We start from the raw sequence: 11,217 nt of genomic DNA on the forward strand, positions 1-11,217 counted from the left end.
CTTTTCCCTACTTTTACCAGCCAGAGCTTTCTCATATCCCCTCTTTGCTTTCCTAAGCTCCACCCTGCACTTTCTGTACTCCACTAATGCATCTGCTGATTTGCTTCCCTTGTTTCTGCTAAAAGCCTCTCTTTTCCTTCTGATTGTAACCTAAATATCTCTGTTCACCCAAGGTTCCCTGGGCTTGTTATTCCTTCCTATCACCCTAGAGGGAACATGTTGAGCCTGTACCCTCCCCATTTCCTTTTTGAACAACCCCCACTGTTCCACTGTAGATTTCCCCACAAGTAACTGTTCCCAGTCTACCTCGCCAGATCCTGCCTTATTTTACTAAAATCCACTCTTCCCCCAGTCCAAAACATTTTTTTGCAACCGTCGCTATCGCTAAAATGCTGCCCCACCACCACCTCAGTCCCCTGTCCGGCTTCATTCCCCAGAATTAGGTCTAGCAATGCATCGTCCCTTGCTGGGCTGTCTACATATTGACCTAAAAAGTTCTCCTGTACACATTTCAAGAAATCCACTCCGTCCAAGCCCTTAACACTATGTCTATCCCAATTAATGTTCCCAGAGCTTTTGGATCTTGGCAACTGAAGGTGTGGCCATCGAAGGTGGAGTGACTAAATTCAGGGATGCTCAAGAGGCCAGCATTCAAAGAGTGCAGATGTCTGAGGGTTGTGAAGAGATTACAGAAATAGGGAGGGGTTGAGACCATGAAAGACAGTTTGTAGCATTAATATTGGCTGGTGCCCGAGTTGACTGTTTAGCTGCTAAATGTTTACCCACGTAGCAGTTTGAAACATTTTCTGGGGAGGGGAGTTGATCAATGCAAACAAGCAAGTACAGCACCCTAAGCTGTTAGTGACTGCAGTATCACTATTTCTGTAAGAACACTCCCTGATTTTTCTAGGAATTGTTGGATTATAACTTTCCTTGTATAGTTTGAAATTTGTCATCAGTTTATTTAGCCGACTTTCCTGTGTACATATGTGTTGCAATTCAATTGCAACATTGCAAAAAAAAAAACCCAGCTTCAAAGCTGAGATATTTTAGTCCGTGATAGTAGTATTGTTTTTGTAGCTCATTGCTCCTTGTCTTGCCCATGTCTACTATCTCCCCTTAATCTCGGTGGCATTAAACGTGTGACAATGTTTGGGGGAGAATGCAGATCACTCATTTTCCCTCTATGAACATGTGCAAATATTTATATGGAAACTGAGTTAAAACTGAGATGCCTGAATCAAAGACTGTAAAGGCTGTTCATTAATACTGTGTAAGTCACAACTACATCATGTTTGTTTTTAAATGTATGTTACAGAGACCTGTACAACTTTGAAAAAGCTCGTCCACAAGCAGTCGAAACCTTTAAGAAGAACAAGCCCTCCATGCACCCAATCACAGCTGCACTGGTTGCTAAGGACCTCCACCTTGTCTGATAATTGACCATTACTGCAGCAGCACTCTTTTTCAGTTAACATTGCAGAATGAAGCACTTTGGTAATAGTGGCACATTCTCAACAGATTGGAATCAACTAAGTTTGTTCATTCATTTTCAGCAGTTTACGGTGAAACAGAATTAATCGTTTGGTAGTACAGGTCTTGAGTATTGCTGAAAAAAGAGACATGTTGGCGAAGCTTTTTGTCTTGCACTCATCAAGACAGTTCGTAAGAATACCAATAGTAAAGGGAATAACAACTTATACTGCATGAGAAGCGAGTGCTGCTTGGTTGGCAAGTGGACTCTGATTGGTAGAGGTATTGCCATGGAGAAGCCAGGGAGCAGTTAACTGCCAAGTTTTTGTTCAAATTCAGACCAGGCAAGTCAACTCCGGTCAAGGCATTGGACTGGGGAATGAACCAGGGAATGGATGTTCCCCAAGCTTTTGTTTAATTGAAAAAGGCACAATGCATAGACATGTTCCTTCTGTCTGCAAAGAACAAGGCCCTGTATGTGAATATATGTCGTCTCTTGTCTGCATAAGTGACCAACACTACGAGCCCAACTGATGATCTTAAATTGGTTTTCAGTGTAATTCTTAGCACAATCAGGTTTGTTTAGCAAGTGTTGAGCATCATTTTGGCTTTTGCAAGCATGGGCTGGTTGGGTACGGCCTGTTCTTGCCTGTTAAGATCAGCCAAAGGGATGTGCAATTTCATACGATCTGCCAGCCTTTGGGATATATGGCCTACATACCAAGCATCACACTGGAACTGAAATTCATATACCACATTAATAATTTGTGTGATAGGCAGAACATCTTTTTGACTTGATGGTAGCATCCTGTTAGTGGAAAATACCACTCGTGCTGCTGCTGCATCTTTTGCTCAGATGTGTAACAAGTGCTTGGGGGATAGCCATTTCCAGGTTCATTGTCCATAGCAATGTCTTGACCAATCAGAGTTGACCTGCCTGGTTTGAAATTGAGCAAAAGATTGGCAGTTAACTGTTCCCTGATGCATTCTCCATGCCAACACCTCTACCAATCAGAGTACACTTGCCAACCAAGCAGCACTCTCTTATGCAGTATAAATTGTTGTTCCCTTTACTATTGGTGTCCTTGTGAACTGTCCTGATGAGTGCAAGACAAAAAGCTTCGCCAACATGTCTCTTTTCAGCAATACTGAAATAGAATTATTCTAATCGAAACTTTGAATGGATTGTATTGCTCCATGAAATCAGTAAGGGCATTGTTTGAAATAAAATTTGTGATTTTTCAAGTTGTTTCTGCTTGGTTTTTGTCTTTCCTCAAGTCCAAGGGACACAGGCTTGAAAGACTGTGGCAGACAACTGGTTTAGCCATTCACTCCCAGGTATGGTTTGATCATATAAAGTATTATCGGTCCTGCTTTGTCTGTGAAAAACTGCTCACTTTCAGGATCACCCTGGAATGCAAAGGTAGCCCCAGCTTCTTTTATCTGGTGCACAAGTCTTAAACCTATCTGCCCTGTCTCCTTCAACCATATCTTGAACAAGTGCAGGGAACTCATGGATTTCATTGTCGCAAGGATTGAGATCAATGGATCGGCTGCCTCTGCCAGTTTCCCTCCTTTCCCGAGCTTATTGGACCAAAGTTACTTTAAGGTTTTGTACAGCCCTAGCTCTAAATTTATATCTTTCTCTAGTTTCTCTCCTATCTCTCTGCATGCTCTTTTCAAAATTGTCTTGTCCACAAGACCCATCAGCTTTTTTGACCTGATTCCCACTAAACCACTGACTACCCAACTTCATTTCCTAGCTCCTATGTTAGTTGATAGTTAACTGTTTTCTCTTGGGCGCTATCCCGTCCCCCTTTGAATATGCCATCATCACCAATATGTCCAAAAAAAAACTAACCCTTTACCCCTTCATCCTTGCAAACTACATATCATCTCCAACCCCCCTTTCCTCCAAGTCCTTGAACATATTACCACCTCCCAAATTCGTGCTTACTTTTCCTGATCTCTATATTCGAACCCTTCCAATCCGATTTCTGCCCCTGGTACAGTACTGAAACAGCTCTTATCGAAATCTCAAATTACATCCAGTGTGAATGTGACAAAGGTAAAGTATCCCTCCGTGTGTTTTTCAACCTCACTGAAGCCTCTTGACACCTTTGATCATGCCATTCTCCTCCAATGCCTTTCTACCTACATCCTGCCGGGTAGGACTGCACTTCCCTGTTTCCATTCTTATCTACCTAATCATAGCCAGAGAAACCCTGTAATGGCTTTTGCTGTTCCTACACAGTTATCTCTGGTGCCCCCCAAGGATCTATCCTTAGCCTCCTTCCGTTATTCAGCTCCATGCTACTCAGTGGCATCATCCAAAAGGAAAATATCGTTTTCCACTTGTACTCTGATGACATCTAGTTCTATCCTCAGCCTGTTTTCTTGCTGCCTCCGTGCTTTCTAAATTGTCAGACTGGTGTTAAGCATACAGTATCAGATGAGCAGAAACCTCCAATTAAATATTGGGAATACCAAAGCTATTGTCTTCAGCCCCTGCTGCAACTCTGCTCCCTACCCAATTACTCCACTCCTCTGCAAACTCCATACAATCTTAGTGCTGTATTTGACTCCAAGATGAGCTTCTGACTACATATTCAAACCCTCATTAAGATTGCCTAGTTTCACCTCTGTAGTAAAAGTAAAATACTTCGGATGTTGGAAATCTGAAACAAAAACAGAAAATGCTAGAAGAAAAAAAACAAAAGTTCGTTTCGAGTTCGTATGACCCTTCAGAGCTGAGGAGAAGTGGAAATGTGATGAAGTTTATATTGTTTAAGTGGGGTGGGGCAGGTGAAGCTGGAAAGAAGGCCAGCGATAGGTGGGGACACAGGAGGGATTGACAAAGATGTCGTGAACAAGAGGACAAAGGGATTAGTAAGGGTAGTGATTAGTGCTAAAAACGGTGCTAATTGTATCCTCACTTTTCACCCCACAGCCTCCGCCATTTCCGCCAACTTCAGAATTATTCCACCACCAACCACCTTACCCTCCAGCCCCCTGTCAGCATTCCATAGGGACCGTTCCCACCGGGACACCCTGGTCCACTCCTCCATCACCCCCCACCTCATTCCCTTCCCACGTCACCTTTCCATGCAATCGCAGAAGGTGCAACACCTGCTCCTTTACCACCTCTCTCCTCACCATCCAAGGGCCCAAACAATCCATTCAGGTGAAGCAGCTCCTCACTTGTACCTCCTTCAGTTTGGTCGACTGCATTTGCTGCTCCCAATGCAGTCTCCTCTACATCGGAGAGAACAAACGCAGACTGGGTGACCGTTTTGCAGAACACCTGTCCGCTAGCATGACCAGACCTTCCTGGCGCCATTTCAACACACCATCCTGCTCTCATGCCCACATGTCTGTCCTTAGCCTGCAGAAATGTTCCAGTGAAGCCCAACGCAAACTGGAGGAACAGCACCTCATCTTCCAACTAGGCGCTTTACAGCCTTCTGGGCTTAACATTGAGTTCAACAACTTCAGACCATGAACTGTCTCCTCCATCCTTACCCACTTTTTTCATCCCCTTTCTTCTACATTCATTTTTTACCCACTTGTTTTATTATTCATTTATCCGCAGTTTATCCCCTTTTTTCCACATTTTTATCCTTTATTTCCCTGCATCCCCTTCAGGGCCATCTGTCACTTGTTCCGTGTTCTTTCACACAATGTTTTCACACTTGTTCTACTACAATCACATTATGTTTTCACACTTGTTCTACTACAATCACATTTTGCTTCCTTACCTTTATGCTATTAGCACCAACCACCACCATTAACACTCCCTTTCTTCTCTTGTTCAGGTTTGTCAACCCCTCCATGTCCCTGTCTATTGCTGGCCTTCTATCCAGCTCCACCTGCCCCACCCCCACCACCTTAAACAGTATAAATTTAATCACTATTCCACTTCTCAGCACTAAAGAAGGGTCATAAGGACTTGAAATGTTAACTTTATTTTTTTCTCTCTCCACAGATGCTGAGTTTTTCCAGCATTTGCTGTTTTTGTTTCACCTCTAGTGTTGCCGAACTCTGCCCATCTTAGCTTAATCTGTTGCTGAAACCCACGTGCCTTTCTACCTCCAGACTTCACTATTCCGGGCTAAACTTCCAAGTTCTACTCTGCACAAATTTGAGGTCATCCAAAACACCCTGTGTCCTAACTTGCACTATTCACCCATCACTCCTGTGCTCATTGACCTTATATTTGCTCCTGTTAAGCAAGGTCGCCGTTTTAGAATTCTCACCCTTATTTTCAAATCCTTTCATGCCTCATTCCTCCCTACCTCTGTAATCTTTACCTCCATAACTCTCAGAACACAGGTATCTCTCATTTTGATTTCTTGAATGTTCCATGTTTACTATACAATTGTGACTGTGCTTTCAGTTGCCTAGAGCCTGAGCTCTGGAATTTCCTCTACACCTCTCTGCTTTTCTACCTCCCTTTCCTCCTTTAAGATGTTCCTTAAACCTCTTTGATCAATCTTTTGGTTACCTGCCTTAATATCTCCCTATTTGACTCTGTCATATCTTATTTTTAATGCCCCTGTGAAATGCCTTGGGAGGTTTTAATATGTTAAAGGACTGTATTTTTCTTTTGAATTTATGGGTGTTACTGTCTTCTTGGTGCCCATCTCTTTTTTCCCTTTTGCTCCCTGGATCCAAGTTTAATCCCGGAGCATCCCACATTCAATATTGAACTGGTTCCTGTGCGGTTTTACCTTTCTCCCTGTTGCACCCTTGCTCCAAAGAGAAAATGACATCCTCTAGCCTCTCAACAAAGCCTTGTGGTATTAAGTTAATTTGAAAAATGTATCAATTTAAGTTCTTGATTCATATCTATGGTCCAAAGACTGGTTAGGCAGCATTAATGAAGGCCTCAGCATATGCAGTTCCCTAATCACTCCAGGATATACAATATTCAGCTTGTTGAGATTTGTTGACTATATCATCTAAGATGTGTTGTTACTGGCTTGAGGTGGCAAATCTAAACCATGTTTTCTTTTGAGGACAGGTGCTTCTAGATTGTGGTCTTTCACCACTTGGCAATCAGTCTGCCATGAAGTCACATTATTCACCACTGTTTAATGTTAAGGCTTGTTATCTCTGCTCTCCAATATTCAAGCACTGCTGGGACTGTAGAGATGTCTAAAAAGATATCATAGTTTGCATAGTGGAAGAACCTTTGAAGCTTTGCGATCAGCAAATTGTGTAATAGAACATTGTGCCCTTTAATGTTAGTAAAAAATAGCTTGTGTAAGCACTATTGCTCGCAGCTGGTTATTCTGATGACTGCAAGAGGCTTAGGCTCCCTCTCTGCTAACGGCTTATAAAAGATCTGGGTGAAATCTGACCATATCTTCAGTTTTTCTCACCCTCAACACTGAGACATCTTCCCCATTGCCCTTCACGTACTTCAGACAGCTATCTCAGGATTTGCGGTCCTCATTCTCGCTGCTCAAGCACCTCAGGAACAGTGCTGAAGTGCCCAAACTCAGCAGGTCGGGTGGCAACTGTGGAGAGAGTAACAAAGAGTTAACGTTTCAGGTCAGTGACCTTCATCTGAACTGAGAAAATTTAGAAATGTGATGGGTTTTAAACAACAGCAGAGACAGGGAAACAGGCAAGTGCAAAAGGGAAAGTCTGACAGTGGAAGGCAGAGATGAAATGACAGAACGATTGTAAGACAGAAGATGGGAGAGGAGATGGCCTAGAGGAGGTGGAAACAGGAAAAGCAGAATCATCACCAGCACTTGCTGTACAAAAACAAATAAAACACACAGAAAATAAAAAGTGGAGGCAAAAATTTTTGAACTTGGTGTTGAGCCTGGAAGTCCCCATTTGAAAGATGAGGTGCTGTTCCTTGAGCTTATGTTGAGTTCCATTGGAACACTGCAGGAGGCCGAGGTCGGAAGGAGTGGGGTGGAGAATAAAAATGATATGCAACAGGAAGCTCAGGGTCATGCTTGTGGACTGAATGGATGTGTTCCTCTAAGCAGTCATCTGGTGTACCTTTGCTCTCCCCAGCATAAAGGAAACCACATCCATGAGTAGTGAATGTAAAGTATTAAATTCAAAGGAGTATGAGTGAATCTCTGTTTTACCTGAAAGAAGTGTTTGGGGCCTTGGACAGTGGGAATGGAAGAGATAAAAGGGCAAGGATTGCACATCTGCTCTTGCACAGGAAGCAGCTGTGGGAAGTGGTGTTGAGGTGGCTGAGGAGTGGACCAGGGTGTTGTGAAGGGAATCGTCCCTTCAGAATGCTGAAAGGGGAGGGATAAGGAAGAATAGTTTGGCGATGGCATCACGCTGGTAGTGGAGGATGTTCTATTGAACATTGAGATTGGTGAGTTGGAAGATGAGAACAAGGGGAACTCAATCATGGTTCTGGGATGGAGGGAAGGCATGAGAGTGAAAGTATGGGAAATGGAAGGGACCCTGTCAATCACAATGGTGAGGAAAAAGGAAGACTTATCAGAAGCCCAGGTCGGCAAGGTTGCATCATTAGAACAATAATGGGGGGGGGGGGGGGGGAAATGGAATAGAATCCTTACAGGAAGCTGGTGGGAGAAAGTGTAGCTGTGGGAGTCGGTGAGCTTATAATGGATATTAGTAGATAGCCTATCCCCAGAAATGGAGTGAGGGAAGGGAAAGAGTCAGAGCTGGAGCACGTGAAGTTGGGAGAAGGGCGGAAACTGGAAACTAAGTTGACGCAATTTTCCAATTTCAGGGTAGGAAACAGCACCTCAATCATCAATGTACCAGAAAATAGATGTTTGGGCGTGGGGGGGGGGGGGTGCGTTGCTGAGTAGTACTGGAACAAGTAACGTTTCATGTGCCCCACAAAAAGGAAGGTATAACTAGGATCCGTGCAGCTACCCGTAGCAACAACTTGTATTTGGAGGAGTGAGAATTATTGAAGAATAAGTTGTTCAATGTAAGAACAGGTTCAGTCAGGAGGAGGATGGTGGTGGTAGATTGAGACTGGTTAGGCCTCTGTTCGATGATGTAGTGTAGAGCTCTCAAACCATCCTGATGGGGGAGAGAGAGATGAAATGGACACTCCTGGTGAGGAGAAGATGGTTAGGGCCAGGAAATTGGAAACTTTTAATGTGATGATGGGCAGCAGAGGAGTTGAAAATGTAAGTATAAAGACTCTAGACAAGGGGTAAAAATGAGACAGGAAGAAATCCATTCACTCTGGCAGGAACAGGTTGAAATTATGGTTCTACCAGGGCAGTCCTGGTTGTGGAAGTTTGGAAGGTGGTTGAAGAGGGATGTTCAGGGTTGGGTGCCTCTGTGGTTGGAGGCTGTGGGGTGAAGATCTCCATAGCAGAGGAGATCAGTGGCAGTCCTGGAAACAATGGCTTGATGTTCAGTGGTGTAGTCTTGGGCCAGGAGTAGGTAGGAGGTAATGTCAGTGTGTTGGCATTTAGCCACCTTCACCGCATGAACTGCAGCAGTTCAAGAAAATGACCCATCACTTTCTGGAGGACAATCGTGGATGGGCAATAAATGCTGGCCTGCCAGGCTCTCTCTCATCCCAAGAATGAATAATAAATAAGCAGTTAGGTGCTGGAGCATTGAGTTGATGACCTCCTTTGGCAGTGGGACATTTGGATCCTATGCTCCAGTTGAACCCATCTTCCATGAGTGACACTACCTGCTAGGTGGCTTTCACTCACCTTCCTTAACCTCCAACAGTTCAGTGTAGAATTGGTTCTTACTCTATGACAGGGAAAGGAGCTAAGTGTTTGGTGAGTGTTCAGTGGTTAAGAACTGTTCCAGTCCCAAGGTTTAAAATAGTATATGAACTGGTGGTAAAGTTGATAATATGTCAAAAAAGGAAAATTAATTAAAATACATTAAGGATGGCAGGACAAGTGATGTGTCAAGGCTGCAGCATGTGGGAGCTCCTAGATAACATTGTGGTCCAGGGCAAACACATCTGCAGTAAGTGTTTGTGTCTCGAGGAACTTCGACTCAGAGTCAGTGAGCTGGATACTGAGCTGCAGACTCTGTGACACAACAGAGAGGGGGAAAGTTACCTGGATGCTTTATACCAGGAGGCAGTCACACTACTTAGGATAGGGTCTTCCGACTTGGTCAGTGAAGGGAGAGTGCGACTGCAATTGAGGCAGGTAAGGGAACCGAGAGGGCAGGAGTGCAGGAACCTCAGCCCATGCAATTGTCCAACAGGTTTTATGTTCTCAGCTTGTTTGGATGAGGGCGGGGGCTGCAGGATGGATGAGCAAACTGGCCATGGTGCCATGGAACAGGAAGCCATTCAAGTGGGGGGTGGAAAAAGGAATGCAGTGGTAGTAGGGGACAATATAATGAGGGGGATTGACAGTGTTCTCTGCCGCAAAAAGCCAGAGTCTTGACAGCTGTGTTGTCTGCCCAGTGCCTGGGTTTGGGACATCTGCTCAAAGCTGGAGAGGAATTTGCAATAGGAGGGGAAGGATCTAGTCGTTGTGGTCCATGTGGATACCAGCTACAACCAGGAAAGAGGCACTGCATAGGGAGCATTGAGATAGAAAACAGGGTGAGTGGAGAGGCAGACGGGAGATTGAAAACAGCCCGAGTGGAAAGAGAGTCGGGAGATTGAAAACAGCCCGAGTGGAGAGAGAGTCGGGAAATTGAAAACAGCCCGAGTGGAGAGAGAGTCGGGAGATTGAAAATAGCCCGAATGGAAAGAGAGTCGGGAAATTGAAAATAGCCCGAGTGGAGAGAGAGTCGGAAGATTGAAAACAGCGCGGGTGGGGAGAGAGTCGGGAAATTGAAAACAGCGCGAGTGGAGAGAGAGTCGGAAGATTGAAAACAACCCAAGTGGAGAGAGAGAGTCGGGAGATTGAAAACAGGGTGAGTGGAGAGAGAGTCGGGAGATTGAAAACAGCCCGAGTGGAGAGAGAGTCGGGAGATTGAAAACAGTGCGAGTGGAGAGAGAGTTGAGAGATGGAAAACAGCCCGAGTGGAGAGAGAGTTGGGAGATTGGAAACAGGGCGAGTGGGGAGAGAGTCGGGAGATTGAAAACAGCGCGAGTGGAGAGAGAGTCGGGAGATTGAAAACAGTGCGAGTGGAGAGAGAGTCGGGAGATTGAAAACAGGGCGAGTGGAGAGAGAGTCGACAGATTGAAAACAGCGCGAGTGGAGAGAGAGTCGACAGATTGAAAACAGCCCAAGTGCAGTGAGAGTCGGGAGATTGAAAACAGGGCGAGTGGAGAGGGAGTCGGGAGATTGAAAACAGGGTGAGTGGAGAGAGAGTTGAGAGATGGAAAACAGCCCGAGTGGAGAGAGAGTTGGGAGATTGGAAACAGGGCGAGTGGGGAGAGAGTCGGGAGATTGAAAACAGCGCGAGTGGAGAGAGAGTTGAGAGATGGAAAACAGCGCGAGTGGAGAGAGAGTCGGGAGATTGAAAACAGCGCGAGTGGAGAGAGAGTCGACAGATTGAAAACAGCGCAAGTGGAGAGAGAGTCGACAGATTGAAAACAGCCCAAGTGCAGAGAGAGTCGGGAGATTGAAAACAGGGTGAGTGGAGAGAGAGTCGGGAGATTGAAAACAGGGTGAGTGGAGAGGCAGACGGGAGATTGAAAACAGCCCGAGTGGAGAGAGAGTCGGGAGATTGAAAACAGCGCAAGTGGAAAGAGAGTCGGGAGATTGAAAACAGCCCAAGTGCAGAGAGAGTCGGGAGATTGAAAACAGCCCAAGTGCAGAGAGAGTCGGGAGATTGAAAACA

The 11,217-nt window shown here is 45.0% G+C and overlaps 1 protein-coding gene across 1 annotated transcript in view; it reads left to right on the forward strand.

Annotated features, from left to right (window-relative positions):
• lta4h (leukotriene A4 hydrolase) overlaps positions 1 to 1,681 on the forward strand; it is a 56,025-nt gene extending 54,344 nt beyond the window's left edge. Inside the window, exon 19 of the mRNA XM_041203429.1 lies at positions 1,319 to 1,681. Within this exon, the coding sequence (XP_041059363.1) occupies positions 1,319 to 1,436 (118 nt within the window). The 3' untranslated portion in view covers positions 1,437 to 1,681. The remainder of the gene's footprint in view (positions 1 to 1,318) is intronic.
• Positions 1,682 to 11,217: the final 9,536 nt, after the last annotated feature.

The sequence above is a fragment of the Carcharodon carcharias genome, chromosome 13 (assembly GCF_017639515.1).
Source record: "Carcharodon carcharias isolate sCarCar2 chromosome 13, sCarCar2.pri, whole genome shotgun sequence".
Lineage (NCBI taxonomy): Eukaryota > Metazoa > Chordata > Chondrichthyes > Lamniformes > Lamnidae > Carcharodon > Carcharodon carcharias.